The sequence below is a fragment of the Dreissena polymorpha genome, chromosome 15 (assembly GCF_020536995.1).
Source record: "Dreissena polymorpha isolate Duluth1 chromosome 15, UMN_Dpol_1.0, whole genome shotgun sequence".
In the NCBI taxonomy this organism is placed as follows: Eukaryota; Metazoa; Mollusca; class Bivalvia; order Myida; family Dreissenidae; genus Dreissena; species Dreissena polymorpha.
The window spans coordinates 9,714,402-9,737,395 of NC_068369.1; the positions used below are offsets into that span (position 1 = coordinate 9,714,402).

Consider the following 22,994-nt stretch of genomic DNA (forward strand, 5'->3'; position numbering starts at 1 on the left):
TAATCAGGGAGGACACTTTCTGCTTTCTGATATTTTTCATTTTAAGAATGTTTTGTCTTCGCAAAAATGCAGTTTGGGCGTAAAGTGTCGTCCCTGATTAGCCTGTGCAGACTGCACAGGCTTATCTGGAACGACACTTTACGCACAGGCCTTTGACCCACGTTTCTCAGAGCTAGGCCCAAATTGAGTATCAATTGATGGTCAGTCTGTGTTTGCAGGTCCAGTCAAAGGGGGAGGATGATGAGCAGGTAGCCAGGGCAATAGCAGACAAACTGGGGGACACGCCGGGGGTGTCATACTCGGACGTGGCCAATAAGGCACTCGAGGTCGGCCGCAACGATCTTGCGATCAGGGTATGTTGGACACATTTTCATGTATGGGGCACCTATTATGTCTCATATTATACCTCATATGTCCGCTACAACAATGTCACAATCATGGTTCTTAGGAGTTGGCATTGATCATGTGTCTGATGTTGGTAACAATGATCTAGCCATCAGGGTACCTCGAAGAGGGCATTAACATGTACAAGGCACTTATTATATATCTTATTTCTCCCTGAGGAAAGATATAAACTGCGCTCTGTGAAAAGGGGGTTTAATGCATGTGCGTCAAGTGTTGTCCTAGATTAGCCTGTGCATCCACACAGACCGATCAAGGACGACACTTTCCACCTTAACTGTTTTTTGCTAAGAAGAGACTTTCTTTAAAAATAAAATATCATAAAAGTGGAAAATGTCATCCCTGATTAGCCTGTGCAGACTGCACAGGCTAACCTGTGATGACACTTAACGCACATGCATTAAACCTTCTTTCCTCAGTGTACAGTTCATATGTTTGTTGGACAGTTCATATGTTTGTTGGCGTCAATGGAAGTATTGAAATGAATGAACACAAACATTGGCATAGAAACATATTCAGTGTTTGTAAAAAAAGACCAGTCATTGTATCTGCACCTTCATATTTGCAAATAGGAAAGAATATTGAGCATTTGACATTGTTTATTTTTAATAGTTTTGCTTCAGAACTAGGGAAAAACTCGATTTTCTGGTAAAATAACATGGATATTGTTCTCTTCTACGAATGAAGGTTTTTTAGCTCACCTGATTGCTCAGGTGAGCTTTTGTGACCGGTCTTTGTCCATCTTCTGTCCGTCCGTTAACATTTGTTCGTAAACACTCTAGAGGCCACATTTATTGTCCGATCTTCATGAAACTTGGTAAGAAGCTTTGTCCCAATAAAATCTCAGTCGAGTATGAAACTGGGTCGTGCAGGGTCAAAAACTAGGTCACTAGGTCAAAAAAAAAGAAAAAACTTGTAAACACTGTAGAAGTCACATTTCATGCCCAATCTTCATGTTAATATGTCAAAATGTTTGTCTTAATGATATGTTGGTTGAGTTTAAAAGTGGTTCCAGTCCGTTGAAAAACATGGCCGCCAGTGGGCGGGGCAGTTTTTAACCAGGTTTTCCGAAGGAAAAAACTGGTTATTAGATTGGCGAATGCGGGCGGGCTGGCTGGCTGGCGGGCTGGCTGGCGGGCTGGCGGAATAAGCTTGTCCGGGCCATAACTATGTCGTTCATTGTCACATTTTAAAATCATTTGGCACATTTGTTCACCATCATTGGACGGTGTGTCGCGCGAAATAATTACGTCAATATCTCCAAGGTCAAGGTCACACTTTGAGTTCAAAGGTCAAAAATGGCCATAAATGAGCTTGTCTGAGCCATAACTATGTCGTTCATCGTCAGATTTTAAAATCATTTGGCACATTTGTTCACCATCATTGGACGGTGTGTCGCGCGAAATAATTACGTCGATATCTCCAAGGTCAAGGTCACACTTTGAGTTCAAAGGTCAAAAATGGCCATAAATGAGCTTGTCCTGGCCATAACTATGTCATTCATTGTGATATTTTAAAATCATTTGGCACATTTGTTCACCATCATGGGACGGTGTGTCCCACGAAAGAATCACGTCAATATCTCCAATGTCAAGGTCGCCACGACTAAAAATAGATTTAAAAAAAAAAAAAAATTACAAAGGGGGTTATTTTTTTTTGGTCATTTCAAAAGTTCAGTTTGAGTTTTCTCCCTTTATCAGATTTTTTTTTCACAATGAAAACCTGGTTTTGTGACAATTTTGTCCCTTGTCCTTATTTGGCTAAAGAGAAACCTTGTAAACACTCTGGAAGTCACAATTTATGCCCAATCATCATGGAAGTTGGTTAAAGTAACATTACTACTCAAAATCAACAAAAATGTCGTACAATTGTTCGTAAAATAAACTTACCCAGTAAAAAATTAGTGTTCCTTATGGCAATTGCCGAATTTTCCATGCCAGATGTGGTCTGGTAACATAGATGTTTGTAGATACAAATGCTCGTTTTTATTATTGTTTTGCATATATATTCATACGACACATGAACACTAAAATGGTGTTCGTGTGTCGTATGAATAGATATAATCACGGGAATTAATTGTGGCCACAAATAAATAAAAACGAGCATTTTGTATCTACAAAAATCTATGTAATCATACCTCATTTAGCGTTGAAAATTTGGCTATTGCTATAAGGAACACTGATGTTTAAGGTGTTAACTTTATTTTACGAAATACTTACCGAAATTTTCGTAGATTTTGAGCGTTATAGAGACTTTAAAACATTGGTTTTATTGATTTCTCGGACGAATTCGAAAATGGTCCAGATTGGTGAAAAAACATGGCTGGGGCATTTTTCTCTATATGTATATAGTGAAAACATGTCAACACTATAGAAGTCACATTTTTTACCCAATTTTCATGAATTTTTTTCAGAACTTTTGTTTCCTAGTTACGTGAGTTAAGTTTGAAAACGGTTCCGGTCTGTTGAAAAACATGGTTGCTAGGGGGACGTGGCAGTTTTCCTTATATTTATATAGTAAAAAGGCTTGCAAACAATCATGAATTTAGGTCATGTAACATGTGAGACAACTCTTCTAAATATTGCATTTAAGAATACAGTAGTTACTCCCCTTTGATTATTAATGTTTTCATTATAATACAGTGTAGTTTTGTTTCATTTATGTGTTAATTGTTATTCGAGGTTGGATGTTTTTATGCCCCCTTTGGAAGAAAAGTGGGCATATAGTGATCGAACTGTCCGTCTGTCTGTCTGTCCGTCTTTCTGTCACACTTTGCATTTAGGTTTCCAAAAATGCTCATTACTTCTATGTCCCTTGAGATGTAACCTTCATATTTGGTATGCATGTTTATATGGACAAGGCCTTTCCTTACGCACACATATATTAGCCCTGTGACCTTGACCTTGAACTTAATGTGTGCGTTTAGGTTTCAAAAACTGCGTTTAGGTTTCGAAAAAAGCTCATAACTTCTATGTCCCTTGAGATATAACCTTCATATTTGGTATGCATGTGTATATGGACAAGGCCTTTCCATACGCACACAATTTTTTACCCCTGTGACCTTGACCTTGAACTTGGGGTCTACGTTTAGGTTTCAAAATCTGCGCTTAAGTTTCGAAAAATGCTCATAACTTCTATTTTCCTTGAGATATAACCTTCATATTTGGTATGCATGTTTATATGGACAAGGCCTTTCCATACGCACACAATATTTAACCCCTGTGACCTTGACCTTGAACTTGGGGTCCGCATTAATGTTTCAAAATCTGCCTTTAGGTTGCGAAAAATGCTCATAACTTCAATGTCCCTTGAGATATAACCTTCATATTTGGTACGCATGTGTATATGGACAAGGCCTTTCCATCTAAATCTGCGTTTAGGTTTCGAAAAATGCTCATAGCTTCTATGTCCCTTGAGATATAACCTTCATATTTTGTATTCATGTGTATATGGACAAGATCTTTTCATCTAAATCTGCGTTTAGGTTTCGAAAAATGCTCATAACTTCTATGTCCCTTGAGATATAACCTTCATATTTGGTTTGCATGTGTATATGGACAAGGCCTTTCCATACACACACAATTTTTTACCCCTGTGATCTTGACCTTGAAATAGGGTCCGCATTTAGGTTTCAAAATCTGCGCTTAGGTTTTGAAAAATGCTCATAACTTTTATGTCTGTTGAGATATAACTCTCATATTTGGTATGCATGTGTATATGGACAAGGCCTTTCCATACGCACACGATTTTTAACCCCTGTGACCTTTACCTTGAAGTTAGGGTCCGTGTTAAATTTTCGAAATCCGCGTTTAGGTTTCGAAAAATGCTCATTTCTTCTATGTCCCTTTAGATATAACCTTCATATTTGGTATGCATGTTTATATGGACAAGGCCTTTCCATACGCACACAAATTTTGACCCCAGTGACCTTGACCTTGAACTTAGGGTCCGCGTTTAGGTTTCGAAATCTGCGTTTAGGTTTCAAAATATGCTATAACTTCTATCAAAGCGTTTATAGGGGGCATATGTCATCCTATGGTAACAGCTCTTGTTTTTTTGCCCACCTAATTGCTTAGGTGAGCTTGTGTGACTGGTCTTTGTCCGTCGTTCGTCCTTCCACATTTGTTCGTAAACACTCTATAGAGGCCACATTTATTGTCCAATCTTCATGAAACTTGGTCAGAAGATTTGTCCCAATGAAATCTGGATCGAGTTCGAAACTGGGTCATGTTGGGTCAAAAACTAGGTCACTAGGTCAAAAGAAAAAAAAAAGCTTGTAAACACTGTAGAAGTCACATTTAATGCCCAATCTTCATGTAACTTTGTCTATATGTCTGCATTAATGATATGTTGGTTGAGTTCAAAAGTGGTTCCGGTCCATTGAAAAACATGGCCACCAGTGGGCGGGGCAGTTTTCCTTATATGGCTATAGAGAAACCTTGTAAACACATCATGAAAGTTAATCAAAACATTGGTTTTATTGATATGTGGGATGAGTTCGACAATGGTCCAGATCGGTGAAAAAACATGGCCGCCAGTGGGCGGGGCATTTTTCTCTATATGTATAGAGTGAAAACATGTGAACACTTTAGAAGTCACATTTTTTGCCCAATTTTCATGAAATTTGGTCAGAACATTTGTTTTCTTGATACGAGAGTTGAGTTGGAAAATGGTTCCGGTCAGTTGAATTACATGGCCGCCAGTGGGCGGGGCAGTTTTCTTTATATGGCTATAGAGAAACCTTGTAAACACAATTTTTGGCCCAATCATCATGAAACTTGGTGAATAGATTTGTTTGATATATATGTCAGATGAGTTTGCAAATGGTCTCGATAGGTCAATAAACATGGCTGCCAGGGGGTGGGGCAGTTTTTCTCATGTGACTATATAGAGAGAAACCTTGTGATCGAACACTATAGAAGTCACATATTTTGCCTAATCAACGTGAAACTTAGTCGATTGCTCAGGTGAGGTTTTAGGATTGGTCTTTGTCCGCTGTCCGTCCGTCCACCTTTGGTTTGTAAACACTCTAGCAATCACATTTCTCAAGCATTCTTTATCAAAGTTGCTGAAAGATCTCAGTCAAGTTTGATGATGAGTGAAATCGCATAATTAATGCCATAATTATTGCCCTTAGATTGTCCAAATTTTCATTATATTATACAAAATCCTTGTAAGCAAAGTTTGATGTTTGGGGGGTCAACTCAAAATATAGGTCACCATTTCAAATCTTACAAAAACAAAAACACTCCCTACGCCAGAGTTTTGGTTCAATAATGATGAAACTTGACCAGAATGTTTGTCTGATCAATATCTAGGTCATGTTTGACATTAGGTTAAGATTGAATGAACCTACTCCTCTCAGGTGAGCGAACTATGGCCATCTTGGCCCTTTTGTTTTTATCTTACATTATGTTTTTTGTGTGTGGAAATACTGGGTATTTGCTCCTTACCTGGGGGACAGGTGCTGCATGTTGCCGATGAGGCACTATCAACCTAATTACTTGTTGTACAGAAAACTGCTTTAACAGTGTTAAAAGTTGGAGTGTAACATGATCTAGTTTGTTTATTTGTAAAATCTATATTTTTTTTAATCCTGCCCATGAGGTCAAAACCTGCCATGCCATGCCATGCCAAAGGGGTCACTTTATTTATAGATTAGCACAAATATTGACCTATAGAGTAAATATTTTGTTTAATCTTTGAAACTGTATATCCCAAGGTTTGATATTTGGTATGAAACATCAGATAGATGTCCTGTGCACAGTTTGTTCAAATCATGTGGCTGGTTTCAAAACTTGCCATGCCCTAGGGATCTATAAAGACTAAAGATTGAATGTGTGCGATAGCTTAAAGACTGGCATTTCTATCTATGTGACTAGTATCAAAAACAGCTTCTACCTTTGAGCCATGCTCTGAAGGAATGGGGCTAAATGCATGTGAGTGAAGTGCAGTCTGCACAGGCTAATCAGGGATGACACTTTCTGTCTTAACATGATTTGCACTAGGAAGAGTGTCCTAGAAACGCAAATTACCATAAAAGCAGAAAGCACTTAATGCACAAGCATTAAGCAGTGTGTTCCCAGTGCTTTTCTCATTCCTGACTGCTGGGTTCATTGACTGGTTCCTAGTGCTATTCTAATTTTGACTGCTGGGTTCATTGGCTGTTTCAGCTGTTGGACAATGAACCCAAAGCTGCACTGCAGGTGCCCCTGTTGATGAAGATGAAACGTGAGAACATCGCTCTCAACAAGGCCATAGACAGTGGGGACACAGACCTTAGTAAGTGTGAACTCTTCCCCCTCGAGAATTGGTTAAGATATCTTGACCCCTTTTTAGCTCACCTGTCACGAAGTGACATGGTGAGCTTATGTGACCGTGTGATGTCTGGCGTCCGTATGTGCGTGCGTGTGTGCGTGCGTCAACAATTTGTTTGTGTAGACAGTAGAGGTCACAGTTTTCATCCAATCTTTATGAAATTTGGTCAGAATGTTTATCTTGATGAAATCTGGGTTGGGATTGTATTTGGGTCATCTGGGGTCAAAAACTAGGTCACTAGGTCAAAAACTAGTTCACATAATAGGTCAAATAATAGAAAAACCTTGTGTAAACAATAGAGGTCGCAGTTTTCATCCAATCTTTATGAAATTTGGTCAGAATGTTTATCTTGATGAAATCTGGGTTGGGATTGTATTTGGGTCATCTGGGGTCAAAAACTAGGTCGCTAGGTCAAAAACTAGGTCAAATAATAGAAAAATCTTGTATGGACAGTAGAGGTCGTAGTTTTCATCCAATCTGTATGAAATTTTGTCAGAATGTTTATCTTGTTGAAATCTGGGTTGGTATTGTATTTGGGTCATCTGGGGTAAAAAACTAGGTCACTAGGTCAAAAACAAGGTCAAATAGTAGAAAAACCTTGTGAAGACAGTAGAGGTCACAGTTTTCATCCATTCTTTATGAAATTTGGTCAGAATGTTTATCTTGATTAAATCTGGGTTTGGATTGTATTTGGGTTATCTGGGGTCAAACACTAGGTAACTAGGTCAACAAGTAGGTCAGATAATAGAAAAACCTTGTGCAGACAATAGAGGTCGCGGTTTTCATCCAATCTTTATGAAGTTTGGTCAGAATGTTTATCTTGATGAAATCTGGGTTGGGATTGTATTTGGGTCATCTGAGGTCAAAACCTAGGTTACTAGGTCAAATAATAGAAAAACCGTCAACAATTTGTTTGTGTAGACAGTAGAGGTCACAGTTTTCATCCAATCTTTATGAAATTTGGTCAGAATGTTTACCTTGATGAAATCTTGGTTGGGATTGTATTTGGGTCATCTGGGGTCAAAAACTAGGTCACTAGGTCAAAAACGAGGTCACTAGGTCAAATAATAGAAAAACCTTGTATAGACAATAGAGGTCACAGTTTTCATCCAATCCATATGAAATTTGGTCAGAATGATTATCTTGATGAAATCTGGGTTGGGATTGTATATGGGTCATCTGGGGTCAAATACCTTTAAAAATCTTCTTGTCAGAAACTGCAAAGCTCAATGCCTTATATTTGATGTACATGTAGCATCATCAAGTGGTCCTCTACAAATTGTGTTTAAATGATCCGATCTGGTGTTTTGACATACACTCATATAGAGAAAACCTTTTAAAATTATTCTTGTCTGCCACATAAAGGCGATGTCTTTCTTATTTCCAGTAGAGAAGATTTTATTTACCTCGTTCATAGGTATGTGCGGGTTGAGGTCATCCTGCTGTATATATAATTATGTGTAAGTGGCAGATATATGAGTTTAAATTTCCAGAGAGACATTCAATCACATTATGTTTACTATGGATATACAGACATTGTGAAAATAATACCACAATAATTCATTGTATTATAATAAAGTTATATAAACAAATAACACAAATCATGTTTAACCCTTTCTCACTCAGAAGCAAAGTGAAAATGGCTATGTACAAACAGCATAAAACCAGAACAGCTTGCAGGTAAATGTTCAGGTTATATGTTCAGTCTGAACAGGTTTTATGCTGTTTGCTGCTCATCAGTATCAGAGGTTTGGAGGTTAAGCCTTTAAGACTTGAATTAAGAAAGAAAGGTCTTAAATTAAATATAACTTTCTAAGGGACTACAAATGCATGAAAATACGTATCTAAGTGGTAATGGTTTAATTATCTAGTACAACCTTTCACTACTTTCATATTTGGTATGAGGCACCATTTCAGGTCTTCTACAAAGTATGTTCAAATTATGCCACTGGAGTCAACAGTGACTTTGCTGTAGGGGTCATCAATTGTTCATGACTTCTAAATCTTGTAATCTTATTAGCTCATCTATTTTTTGAAAAAAAATTATGAGCTATTGTCATCACCTTGGCGTCAGCATCTGCGTCGGCGTCGGCGTCCGGTTAAGTTTTGCGTTTAGGTCCACTTTTCTCAGAAAGTATCAATGCTATTGCATTCAAACTTGGTACACTTACTTACTATCATGAGGGGACTGGGCAGGCAAAGTTAGATAACTCTGGCGTGCATTTTGACTGAATTATGTGCCCTTTTTATACTTAGAAAATTGAAAATTTTGGTTAAGTTTTGTGTTTAGGTCCACTTTTTTCAGAAAGTATCAATGCTATTGCATTCAAACTTGGTACACTTACTTACTATCATGAGGGGACTGGGCAGGCAAAGTTAGATAACTCTGGCGTGCATTTTGACAGAATTATGTGCCCTTTTTATACTTAGAAAATTGAAAATTTTGGTTAAGTTTTGTGTTTAGGTCCATTTTATTCCTTAAGTATCAAAGCTATTGCTTTCATACTTGCAACACTAACTAACTATCGTAAGGGGACTGTGCAGGCAAAGTAATGTAACTCTGACTGGCATTTGGACGGAATTATGGGCCCTTTATACTTAGAAAATTGAAAGTTTGGTTAAGTTTTGTGTTTTGGTCCACTTTACCCCTAAAGTATCATAGATATTGCTTTCATACTTGGAACACTCGCAAACTATCATAAGGGTACAGTAAAAGGACAAGTTGCATAACTCTGGATGTCATTTTTACAGAATTATGGCCCTTTTTTGACTTAGTAACTTTGAATATATGGTTAAATTTTGTGTTTCGATCCACTTTACTTCTTAAGTATCAAGGCTATTGCTTTCAAACTTCAAATACTTTCATGCTATTATGAGGTTACTGTACCTGGCAAGTTGAATTTTACCTTGACCTTTGAATGACCTTGACTCTCAAGATCAAATGATTAAATTTCACTAAAATTGCCATAACTTCTTTATTTATGATTAGATTTGATTGATACTTTTTTTTTTTTTTTTTTTTTTTTTTTTTTTTTTTTTTTTTAAGATCATCTCACAAATGACCACCACACCCCCACACTATACCCCCCCACCCCACCCCCTCCCCCTCCCCAATTTTTTTTTTAAACGGTTAAAAAACAAAACTATTTATTTTGATTATTTTATGTTTGAAATACCGTCCAACCATCACACCCAAGAATCCCCCCAACCCCCCTCCTTCCACCCGAATCCGCCCCCCCCCCCCCTAATTTTTTTTTTTTTTTTTTTTTTAAGATCATCTCACAAATTACCACCACACCCTCACACTATACCCCCCCAACTCACCCCCCCCCCCCATTTAAAAAAAAAAAAAAAACACAAATATTTATTTTTATTATTTTATGTTGGAAATACCGTCCAACCATCGCACCCAAGAATCCCCCCACCCCAGCCCCCCCCCCCCCCCCGATTTTTTTTTTTCCTTTTTTTCGCATTTTTGGAAGATAATGTAATAAATGTCCATACCCCCACACAATGCACCGCTCTTCACTCCACCCCTCCCTCCTTTGTGATTGAAAATGAGAGTCCCTTCACCTTTAAAAAGAAAATAGATGAGCGGTCTGCACCCGCAAGGCGGTGCTCTTGTTTTGTGGTTTGAAATGTGAGATAACATTTGTAACATTTTACCTTGTAAATACTTTAGAGGCAACAGTTATTGCTAAACCTTCATGAAACTTGGTCAGAACATTTGCCTGCCTTGAAACTCCGTCATGTTGGGTCAACAACTAGGCATATAGTGCAAATAGTAGAAATAGCTTGTTAAGGCTCTAGAAGTTACAATTTGTTCCCAATACTTATGAAACTTGTTCTAAATATTTATTTAAATGATAAAGTGGCAGAATTCAAAACGAAACCATGCTGAATTTTTCCCTATCAGTTGGAAAACATGGCTGCCAGGGAGTAGGCAATTTTCCTCTTATAACTATAGGAAAACCTTGGGAAATCTTAAGAAGTTTACGTTTTGCCCACTGATCATGGAACTTGCTCAGGTTTCACATGCATTAAGCCCAGGTTGTCTCAGAATGAGGCTGAATTAATCATTTCATTGATACTCTTAATGACCCTTTCAGTTTACTTTGTGCTGCTACACCTGAAGGATGCTCTTCCTAAGGGCGAGTTCTTCATGGCAATCCGTCAACTCCCGGTCGCATATGCTCTCTACATACAGGTATTGTCAGCAAGGTCCACTTCCAGAAACACAATTATAGTTAAATCTTACTTAAGTTATTTAATAAAGTTGTTTTTGGGACTTTTCACTCTTGTCATTTGAAAACTGTTGTATCCCATATGTGGTCAGTGTGGCTTCAGATCAGGCTGCGCAATTGCGCAGTCTGATGGGGAGCTACTTTGTTTGCTATGAAGTCAATTAAAGTTTCGTTACCTCTTTAGAGGACACAGTAGTTCCTGACCAGACCAGGCTTTGCAGTCTAGTATGAAGCTAACCTAGTCGGATATGGCATAAAACCTATTTTTGCATGATGTGGGTTATGTCTGAACCAGATACTTAAAAGTCTTTAAGAGTGTTTTTTTTTTTAAATATTCCATATCATATTCCCAGTAACATCAAAATTATTAATAGACTTTTGTTATTGTTATTTATTTGGAGATAATTTCAGATTGTTCAAACATTTTTAGAACAATTAGCTTACATGGCTTTGGATCGATATTTTTCATTCAAGTCTTAACAAAAATCATATCACAAGTTAGTGGAACTAACAATAGTATAGATGATATCTGATAGTCAACTCTGTCTTTAAAAGTTTACTTTATTTTTTTTATAAACATTTTCATTTATCAAACAACGTGTAACATTTTCCTAGTCATTTGGGGAAAAAAGGTTAAAGGCATGTGCGTAAAGTTTCAACCCATATTAGCATGTGCTGTCGGCAAAGGTTAATCAGGTACGACACTTTCCATCTAAACTGGATTTTCGCTAAGAAGAGTTCATTGAAATGAAAAATACAAATAAAGCAGAAAATATCACAGGCTTATCTGGGATGATATGTGACGCATATGAATAAGACCCAGACCCTGAACAAGGCTCTTTATGTTAGGTCAAAGTTGCAAGTGCAAACTAAATTTTGGTTGTTTCAGTATTGCCGCCAGCAAAGCCCTGCCTTGATGGAGCAACTGTACGACCAGGAGGAGAATCACCAAGAGGTGGCCACTTGTAAAGTGATGGGGAGCTTTAAACAGGAGGTAGGTTGATTAGGAGCTTCATAAGGAGTTAGGTGTTGAGGATCTTCATAAGGAGTTAGGTGTTCAGGAGCTTCATAAGAAGTTAAGTGTTCAGAAGCTCCATAAGGAGTTAGGTGTTCAGGAGCTTCATAAGAAGTTAAGTGTTCAGAAGCTCCATAAGGAGTTAGGTGTTCAGGAGCTTCATAAGAAGGTAGGTGTTAAGGAGCTTCATAAGGAGTTAGGTGTTCAGGAGCTTCATAAGGAGTTAGGTGTTCAGGAGCTTAATAAGGAGTAAGGTGTTCAGGAGCTTCATAAGGAGTTAGGTGTTCAGGAGCTTCATAAGAATTAAGGTGTTCAGGAGCTTCATAAGGAGTTAGGTGTTGAGGAGCTTCATAAGGAGTTAGGTGTTGAGGATCTTCATAAGGAGTAAGGTGTTCAGGAGCTTCATAAGAAGTTAGGTGTTAAGGAGCTTCATAAGGAATTAGGTGTTCAGGAGCTTCATAAGGAGCTAGGTGTTCTGGAGTGTCATAAGAAGTTAGGTGTTAAGGAGCTTCATAAGAAGTAACGTGTTCAAGAGCTTCATAAGGAGTGAGGCGTTGAGAAGCTTCATAAGGAGTTAGGTGCTCAGGAGCTTCATAAGAAGTAAGGTGTTCAGGTGCTTCATAACGAGTTAGGTGTTCAGGAGCTTCATAAGAAGTAAGGTGTTTATGAGCTTCATAGGGAGTTATGTGTTCATGAGCTTCATAAGGAGTTAGGTGTTCAGGAGCTGCATAAGGAGTTAAGTGTTAAGGAGCTTTATAAGAAGTTAGGTGTTCAGGAGCTTCATAAGGAGTTAAGTGTTGAGGAGCTTCATAAGAAGTCAGGTGTTTTAAGGAGCTTCATAAGGAGGTAGGTGTTCAAGAGCTTCATAAGGAGTTAGGTGTTCAGGAGCTTCATACGGAGTTAGATGTTCAGGAGCTTCATAAGAAGTTAGGTGTTAAGGAGCTTCATAAGGAGTGAGGTGTTCAGGAGCTTCATAAGAAGTTAGGTGTTCAGGAGCTTCATAAGGAGTTAGGTGTTTAGGAGCTTCATAAGGAGTTAGGTGTTCAGGAGCTTCATAAGGAGTTAGGTGTTTAGGAGCTTCATAAGGAGTTAGGTGTTCAGGAGCTTCATGAGGAGTTAGGTGTTCAGGAGCTTCATACGGAGTTAGGTGTTGAGGAGCTTCATAAAGAATTAGGTGTTCAGGAGCTTCATAAGAAGTAAGGTGTTAATGAGCTTTATAGGGAGTGATGTGTTCATGAGCTTCATAAGGAGTAAGGTGTTCAGAAGCTGCATAAGGAGTTAAGTGTTAAAGAGCTTCATAAGAAGTTAGGTGTTCAGGAGCTTCATAAGGAGTTAAGTGTTGAGGAGCTTTATAAGAAGTAAGGTGTTTTAAGGAGCTTCATAAGGAGGTAGGTGTTCGGGAGCTTCATAAGGAGGTAGGTGTTCAGGAGCTTCATAAGGAGTTAGATGTTCAGGAGCTTCATAATGAGGTAAGTGTTGAAGAGCTTCATATGGAGTTAGGTGTTAAGGAGCTTCATATGGATGAGGTGTTCAGGAGCTTCATAAGGAGTTAGGTGTTCAGGTGCTTCATAAGGAGTTAGGTGTTGAGGAGCTTCATAAGGAGTAAGGTGTTAAGGAGCTTCATATGGGTGAGGTGTTCAGGAGCTTTATAAGGAGTTAGGTGTTCAGGTGCTTCATAAGGAGTTAGGTGTTGAGGAGCTTCATAAGGAGTAAGGTGTTAAGGAGCTTCATAAGGACTTATGTGTTCACAAGCTTCAAATAGATGGTAGGTATTCAGGAGATCTAAATATTAATTAAATGTTAAGGAGCTTTAAGTAGGAGGTAGATTGCCAGGGCCTTCAAAAATTCTGTAAAAGTGTAATATGACGTCCCTGATAAGCCTGTGCAAACTGCACAGACTCATCTGGGTTGACACTTTATGCACATATGATAAGCCCCATTGTCCCAGAGCACAGCTAAAATGTATAAATTAGACTTATAAAGAGGAAAGGTACTTTGATTTTGTTTGTAGAGGTTGGAGGACAGAGTTGCAGTCCTAAACGAAGCTAAAGACAGTTTTACCAAGGCCAAAAATGACTTTGCTGCAAAGGTAACTGTTGGGTCTCTTAAACAAGGAATAGAATAATAATATAAAATATAATCAAACTGTAAATTGTGCATTTCATTTATTTAAGGAATGAATCAGAAATTTTATTTGTTAGTTGAAATTCGTGGTTATTAGATTGCTGTATTTGTTATTGTTTCCTAGCATGTTGTTGATGAGGTGAAGTTGTAAGTAATATTCCTGTAATATAATAATAACTTCTTAATATTTCCTGTAATATAATTATGACTTTAAAGCACTTTCTTAGCAAGAAGACCTGCTGTTTTCCTAAAATATAATGAAGACCTTTATTAAAAGGCTCTTGTCTTTACATGCTTTCCCAGCTAGTGGATGATGACATAAAGCTGTTAATTATAATCTTTATGATTTCCTAGCCAAAAGACTGTTCATGAAATATAATTATGACCTGACACTCTTTCCAAGCAAGAAGACCTGCTGTTATCCTCTAATATAATAATGACCTTTACACTGTTTCCAAGCTAGTAGAACTGTCTGGTTCATGTTTGAAAATAATGACCTTCACATAAATTTGGGCAATTAGGTCAAGGTCACTGTAACACAAAGTGTGAAATTGTTTGAGACAAATAACTCATCAACTGACTAATATAATGATGCCCTGTACACTGTTTTAAAGCTAGTAGAACTGCCATGTTCCTGTATTATAATAATGACCTTTACCCACTTGCCCAACGAATTGACTGCCTGTTCTCCTGTGTATATAATAATTACCTTTACCCACTTTCCTAACAAGTGAACCTTTTGTTCTCCAAAGTATGAGCTTCGCTGTGGAAAAAATGGGTTCTATGCATATGCATACTGTTTGTGATAAACAGTGTCATCCCAGATAAGCCTGTGCAGTCCACACAGGTGAATCATGGACAACACTGACCGTCTAAACTGGATTTTTGTTACAAAGAGACCTCTCTTAAACAACAAATTCAATCAAACATAAAAGTGTTGTCCTTGTTTAGCCTGTGCAGACTGGGCAGGCTAATATAGAAGGGCACTTTACACACTTGCATGAAGGCAAGTTTTTCCAGAGCACAGCTCATAAAATGCTGACCTTAACCCATACTATTATTCAAAAATGCATAACACATGTAATTTTTACGGCTATGTAATAAGCTTTTACCCATAAATAAGTCATATTATAATAATGACCTTGACCTACTAACCCAGCAAGTTGAAGATTAGATGAAGCTGTTGTGGTACCAGCATTGCCTGGAGGAAGAGCTGCAAAAGCCCTGTCCTGAGTTATTTAGCAATGTTCTGGCAAAACTGGGCTTAGTACATGTGCATTAAGTGTTGTCCCAGATTAAAATGTGCAGTACACCGCATACACTGGATGTTTGTTAAACATAATTTTTAACCAAAAAATCCATTAAAAGAGAAAGTCTGTAAAGGCTTATTTGGAACGACAATTTGCACCCATTCATGAAGCCCAGTATTGACAAAAAAAGGTTTATTGTCCCCTACCCGTGAAACCGGAGGGGACTTATGGTTTGCACTCTGTCTGTCTGTCTGTCTGTCTGTCTGTCTGTCTGTCTGTCTGTCTGTCTGACCATATTGCTTGGCAATCTCTTGTTATCCCCCGCCATAGGTGGAGGGATATTGTTTTGGCGTTGTCCGTCCGTCTTTCCGTCCGTCCTTCCGTCCATCTTTCCGTCCGTCCGGAACTTTTGTGTACGGAGCCATAACTTGGAAGTGCTTTGGCGGATTTCATTGAAACTTGGTATGAGTATATATATATATGGATAAGAGGATGATGCAGGCCAAATGGCATTGTACACCATCTGTTAATAACGGGAGTTATGGCCCTTTGTATCTTGAAAAATGCTTTTTTCAGTGTCAAATATAACACTTTTGTGTCCAGAAGCATATTGGCAGGGGATATCAATTCAACAAATCTGCTTGTTAAATAATGCCCTTGGCCCACTTTCCACAGCAAGTGGAAGACCAGATGAAACTGCTGCGGTACCAGCGTCGCCTGGAGGAGGAGCTGCAGATGCCTTGCCAGGAGCTCTCCTTGCATGAGACCATCCACAAACTCATGGTAACCAGGAACCACAAGATGGCAGAGCAGCTTAGGAAGGAGTTCAAGGTCCCGGAAAAAAGGTGCAATCATTGGTAGAAGAATTAGAAGTAGGGCATGATTGGTGCTGTCATTGGCAATTATAATTAGTAGTGTATGATAGGTCCTGGAAAAAAAGTGCCATCATTGGTAGAAGTAGTAGAAGTAGGAGGGCATGATTGGTGCAGTCATTGGCCACTAGAATCAATAGGGAATGATAGGTCTCAGACAAAATGTGCACTCATTAAACAGAGCCTGTTTTTGCATAATAAAAATAAATGCAAAAACAAGATAATTTGATTTGAAATAACAATGTATGATGTCAAGTGCAAAATGTTTATAAGCCATGCTCTGTGCATGTACGTAAAGTGTCATCCCAGTTTAGCCTGTGCAAGGACGACACTTTCCGCTTATATGATATCTTTCGTTTAGTCTCTTGTTAGCAAAAATCCAGTTAAGGAAGAAAGTGTCTTCACTGATTAGCTTGTGTGGACTGCACAGGCTAATCTGGGACGACACTTGACGCACATGTATTAAACCCCTGTTCTGCAGAGTGCAGCTCATAAATATATCGTTTCAGGTACTGGTGGCTGCGTGTGGATGCTCTTGCTCAGTCTGCAGACTGGGTGGAACTGGATAAGTTATCCAAGTCTAAAAAACCTCTCTTGGGCATGGAGGTAATTTACTTCATATAAGGTTACACAGCACTGTGTTTCGCATCTAACCAAAGAACCCTTATTGAACCAATTAGACAAATTTAATCCTTATTTGAACAGCAAAACAATGAATGTTTATATTGGGGGAATGATAAAAATTGCAGAAATTTGACTGAATATATACAAAAAAGTTGTTGCTCATTATTGATTATTTTTAAATTAAGCGTTTTATTTTAAGAGTATACTGGTAATGCCAAAAATGTTATCAATTTATTCTGGTAAATTCATTCTGTTCAACCCTATTCATTTGATAATAATTCACAAGGAAGTTTGAATAGCTGTATTAAATTTCCAGTATTTAAAATAATATCCAGTACTTAATGCATTGTAAATGGGCTAATAAGTCTAATAATGGTGATAAGACAACATTATGTTTTCTTTAGGCTTTTGTGGATGCGTGCATGAAGTATGATGCCAAGATGGAGGCCAGGAAGTACATTCCTCGTGTCAGCCCAGAGAAGAAGGTCTACTGTCTCATCAAAACTGGGTACGGCAGCAATATAGCATAGGCCTATTTCATAAACATCTTGAGTAAAGTTTAAATTGTAAAATCTTTAGTTTTTTGTCAAATTTGGGGCCTCATTGTCAATCTTATAAAATGTATACTTTTTCAACAAATGACTTCCTAAAATTACCTAAGGAAGGTTTCCGAAAACATTTTTTTTATAGAAAAAACTATCTTATTTCCATATTCAGCTGTATAAGGAAAATCTTAGTTAATATAATATTGACAACACTTTCATTCGTAATTTTACAGTTTTTGAAAAAAAACACCAATGTCACAATTTTGGTTGAATTTGTTCGATTGGGCGGGCCATGCCCTATTATAAATTGATCAAGAAAACACTTTCCTTACATTAACATCATTCTTTTACTTTATTCTTTGCCCATGTGTGTTGTGTTTATGACTTCAACAAATTAATTGTACCTCAAAATAAGAAGTTTGAAGTTAATTTTGAGTCAGTCTTTCGCTCAATAAAAGCCCCATACAATGTTTTAAGTTTGTAGAGCACAACATCTGATTTTTGTTCAAGCAATTAAATTCAAGTATAAAATCTGTTAAAGGGTTTAATGTTTAATGCAAATTTCAAAAGCAAATGGGTCCTGCTCTGTGAAAGTGGGTTTTTATGCTTTTGCGTTAAGTGTCGTCAGGGACGCCACTGTCTGCTTTTATGATATTTTTGTTTAAAGACATTCTCTTCTTAGCAAAAATCCAGTTTTGGCGGAAAGTGTTGCAGGAATAACACTTTCGGCACATGAATTTAACCCCTTTTTTACAGAACATTGCCCAAAAATGATGAGTCCTATTTTCTATGGGGGTTTTTCCCTTCCAAATTTTTGTCTTCTATTTATACTTATTTAAAGGGGCCGTCCAACAGATTTTGGCATGTATTGAAGCTTGTCATTAAATGCTTTATATTGATAAATTTAAACATTTGAACTAAAAATCCCCAGTAAAAAACAAGAATACAATTTTAAAAAAGGAAAAAAAGTAACCGTCATCAGGGCACGAACCACTGACCCCTGGAGTCCTGGAGTAAACAGTCTCCCGCCTAGACCACTCAACCATCCATGCTCATGCTTAGAGCGGATGTATTTTTTACCTATATAAGCAATCCTCGTAGTATCCAAAAATAAAACGATTACAACAGAACTTTCCAAATTATTCAATCGTTTCGCATTGCACAACGCTTAATAATTTTCAGGTTTTCAAATCATCAAAAGATGCATATAAGAAATATTTAAGAGAATGGTAAAACTAAAACGAAAATTTGCGAATCTGAAACTACTTTTTTAAAATTTTGTCAATTTATGAAAACGTGACATCTGTTGGATGGCCCCTTTAACCAAAAAAACAAACTCATTTTTGAGGGAACATTGCACTAAAGAGTGTTAATGTGCAAGAGATTCGATTATATTCCAGTTCTTTCAATATTCTTTCTTGATTCAGGTTATTGCGTGAGGCAGCAGAAGTGGCCTTTGAGAATCGGAGTGAAGAAGAGTTGAACAAAGTGCTTCGGGCATGTTCCACGCAGGACAGAACTGTAGAGGACCAGGTCAGAGCGTATAAACAACAGCTGGGGGCCGCGGTCAGGAAATAGACCTTCGTGTCAGGAGGTAGTCAATAGGAGTTAGCCTTACAGGCCAGGATTAATTAAATAGCTGGAGATAGACTCACAAGTCATGGGGTATTAAATAGCAGGAGATACACCCACGTGCCATGGGGTATTATATATCAGGAGATAGACCCAAAGGGTAGTAAATAGCAGTGAGTAATGACATTCCAAAGCAATCTTTTTTTTGACTAATGGGTTAGTTTTTATGCTCTCCGAAAATTTTCGGGAAGCATATACAGTACTTGCCAGTTTGTCCTTCCTTGCTTACTTTATTCCTTACTTTCTTCCATCACATTTTGTTACAGTTTCTCATAGCGCCTTCAATATTTTACCGATCTCTTACATATTTGGCATGTAGGTATCTTGCATGGACCTCTACCTTTTGATGAGGTTTAAGGTCACTGGGGTCAAGGTCACAGAGGCTAATAATAGATTTTTCTGACACACTTTTGTAACAGTTTTTCATAGCGCCTTCAATATTTTACCGATCTTTTACATATTCGGCATGTATGTACCTTGCATGGACCTCAACCTTTTGATGAGGTTTGAGGTCACTGGGGTCATAGTCAAGGTCACCGAGGCTTATAATAAAGATTTATTTTAGGTGGTTATTGCCCTTTGATAAGTTATTTTACCGATCTCTTACAAATTTGGCATGTCAGTACCTTGCATGGACCTCTACATTTTGATGAGGTTTGGGGTCACTGGGATCAAGGTCAAGGTCACCAAGACTAAAAATAGATTTTTCGGTCACACTTTGTTACAGTTTCTCATAGCGCATTCAATATTTTACCGATCTCTAACATATTTGGCATGTAGGTATCTTGAATGGACCTCTACCTTTTGATGACGTTTGAGGTCACTGGGGTCAGGGTCAAGGTCACCAAGGAAAATAATATGTTTTTTAGGTGGTTATTACCCTTTGATAAGTAATATGACAATCTAAAGAATTTGATGTTTCTGTGGTAGATCACAGAAACTTATTATCCAAAGTTTAGGAAACCATGCAGAATCCCTCATGGTGGGCATACCTGAATATGTCATATCGTTCAACTCCATTGCGTTTTCAAGGAGTCATGTCCCCTTCAATAATAATTAGTTCCACACAATTATCACATAGATTTACAAAGCGCATAATTGGTAGCATCCATCAGTTTCACTAATTATTTGTTTTTATTTATCAAAACAGTTCAGTTGAAAAGATTTAAGATTTGAATACTTTTTGTTTTTATGTCTGCACGTGTGTGATATTCATATTTATAATGGTAGCAACAAGTCTAATATATTTCAGTTTTGTTAAATTTTATTAATACATGTACATAAAACTCACAGTGCTTGCTTTTTCCTGACTTTTGCAGTGTGTATGTTATTGTCCAAAAAAGACAGGTTGATCCAATACTTATAGTAGTATAGGCAAGTATTTGCAATTCCTCATATAAAATAAATACCCATGGGATATTTACTTATCAATTTTACTCACATAACTGTGTAATTCAATGTTGTGTTCACAAAAAGCAAACATTTGATTTTTATGTTTACCTGGTAGATGTTACCCAAAATTAGACTTAGTTGTAAACATTTGTATTTTTATTATTATTTTGCTAATGAGTCATGTATAGATATGGACTCTGGTTTCAAGTTCCCCAACAGGTTACTGTTAAACCAGGATCACTTGTGTGCAATATTTTCAAATCTGGACCATGTATGGAAGAATGTAAAAACAGTTTTTGCATTTGTTTTGTAAGTCTGTGTATAACATGCTTTGTTTAAAATGATATTCAGATGAAAGGTTTGCTTTGTTAAAAATGTGATTTAGATGAATGGTTTGCTTTGTTTAAAATGTGATTTAGATGAATGGTTTGCTTTGTTTAAGATGTCATTCAGATGAATGGTTTGCTTGGTTTAAAATGTGATTTAGATGAATGGTTTGCTTTGTTTAAGATGTCATTCAGATGAATGGTTTGCTTGGTTTAAAATGTGATTTAGATGAATGGTTTGCTTTGTTTAAGATGTCATTCAGATGAATGGTTTGCTTTGTTTAAAATGTGATTTAGATGAATGGTTTGCTATGTTTAAAATGTGATTTAGATGAATGGTTTGCTTTGTTTAAGATGTCATTCAGATGAATGGTTTGCTTTGTTTAAAATCTAATTCAGAGACATGATTTGCTTTATTAAAATCTTATTAAGATGGATGGTTTGCTATCTTTAAAATGTAATTAAGATGAATGGTAGGCCTATGTGATGATAAGTATGAATTACTTGTTTATATGTTGTTGTTTTTTCAATATTTATTGTTAAAGTTTTATACATTTACGTTACATGGCTCCTGTATAATTTGTAAATTGTTATTTGTTTATGATGGATATTTTTGTGTAAATAAAAACACTTTTTACCGAATGATTCTCCATAATTTTTATGATATGATAACACAAACAACTTACATTTTCGACGACTTTGGTTAACTTTTTAGTTGTTCGCTTGTTTGGTCAGCAAATACATGTAGATGCATTTGCAAAGGCGCAGCAGGACCAGTACATGAACTCTGAAAGACAAACATGCATGCGAGCATCACAACAGCCAAGGCTATTAAGTAGCAACCTTGATAACAGACAATTCATCCTTGGTCAACAGCTGGAGCATGCACGCCGTGACCGGGGTGAGAGTCACCCGCAGAAGATTTTGTTGTAAACTATTCTGAAGAACCCGCAAGTGCGATTCTTATTGTCTGTAGCTGGATAATGGTTTTTATGCCCCCTTTCGAAGAAAAGGGGGCAAATAGTGATCAGACTGTCTGTCCATATGTCCGTCTGTCTGCCTGTCTGTCCGTCTGTCTTTCCGTCACACTTTGCATTTAGGTTTCGAAAAATGCTCATAACTTCTATATCCCTTGAGATATAACCTTTATATTTGGTTTGCATGTGTATATGGACGAGGCCTTTCCATACGCACAAAAATGTTCACCCCTGTGACCTTGAACTTAGGGTCCGTTTAGGTTTCGAAATCTGCGTTTAAGTTTCAAAAAATGCTAATAACTTCTATGTCCCTTGAGATATAACCTTCATATTTGGTATGCATGTGTATATGGATGAGACCTTTCCATACGCACACAAAATTTCACCCCTGTGACCTAAACCTTGAACTAAAGGTCCGCGTTTAGGTTTCGAAATCTGCGTTTAAGTTTCGAAAAATGCTCATAACTTCTATGTCCCTTGAGATATAACCTTCATATTTGGTATGCATGTGTATATGGACAAGGCCTTTCCATACGCACACAAATGTTCACCCCTGTGACCTTGACCTTGAACTATGGGTCTGCGTTTAGGTTTCGAAATCTGCGTTTAAGTTTTGAAAAATGCTCATAATTTCTATGTCCCTTGAGATATAACCTTCATATTTGGTATGCATGTGTAAATGGACCAGGACTTTCCACACACACAAACATTTTCACCCCTGTGACCTTGACCTTGAACTTAGGGTCCGCGTTTAGGTTTCAAAATCTGCGTTTAAGTTATGAAAAATGCTCATAACTTCTATGTCCCTTGAGATATAACCTTCATATTTGGTATGCATGTGTATATGGACGAGGCCTTTCCATACGCATACAAATTTTTACCCCTGTGACCTTGACCTTGAACTTTGGGTCCGGGTTTAGGTTTCGAAATCTGCGTTTAAGTTTCGAAAAATGCTCATAACTTCTATGTCCCTTGAGATATAACCTTCATATTTGGTATGCCGAGGCCTTTCCATACGCACACAAATTTTTACCCCTGTGACCTTCACCTTGAACTTAGGGTCCGCGTTTAGGTTTCGAAATCTGTGTTTAGGTTTCGATAAATGCTCATAACTTCTATCAAAGCGATTATAGGTGGCATATGTCATCCTATGGTGACAGCTCTTTTTTTATGCCCCTGAAGGAGGGCATATAGTGCTCGGACTGTCCGTCCGTCTTTCTGTCACACTTTGTGTTTATTTGTTATTAATTTGCTTAATCGGTTGCAAATGGTG

General features: G+C 37.5%; 1 protein-coding gene and 1 long non-coding RNA gene across 2 annotated transcripts in view; both read left to right on the forward strand.

Moving 5' to 3' along the window:
* The window catches only part of LOC127860145 (vacuolar protein sorting-associated protein 16 homolog), a 45,779-nt gene extending 24,393 nt beyond the window's left edge, over nucleotides 1-21,386 (forward strand). The window contains exons 15-23 of the mRNA XM_052398011.1: nucleotides 219-353; nucleotides 6,576-6,684; nucleotides 10,830-10,927; nucleotides 11,854-11,958; nucleotides 13,991-14,068; nucleotides 16,029-16,198; nucleotides 16,735-16,831; nucleotides 17,254-17,357; nucleotides 18,822-21,386. Coding sequence (XP_052253971.1) covers nucleotides 219-353; nucleotides 6,576-6,684; nucleotides 10,830-10,927; nucleotides 11,854-11,958; nucleotides 13,991-14,068; nucleotides 16,029-16,198; nucleotides 16,735-16,831; nucleotides 17,254-17,357; nucleotides 18,822-18,972 — 1,047 coding nt within the window. The 3' untranslated portion in view covers nucleotides 18,973-21,386. The remainder of the gene's footprint in view (nucleotides 1-218; nucleotides 354-6,575; nucleotides 6,685-10,829; nucleotides 10,928-11,853; nucleotides 11,959-13,990; nucleotides 14,069-16,028; nucleotides 16,199-16,734; nucleotides 16,832-17,253; nucleotides 17,358-18,821) is intronic.
* On the forward strand, nucleotides 12,108-13,127 carry LOC127860181 (uncharacterized). The gene is made up of 3 exons (XR_008039622.1): nucleotides 12,108-12,206; nucleotides 12,288-12,341; nucleotides 13,073-13,127. It is a non-coding gene; the product is annotated as an uncharacterized LOC127860181 (long non-coding RNA).
* Nucleotides 21,387-22,994: the final 1,608 nt, after the last annotated feature.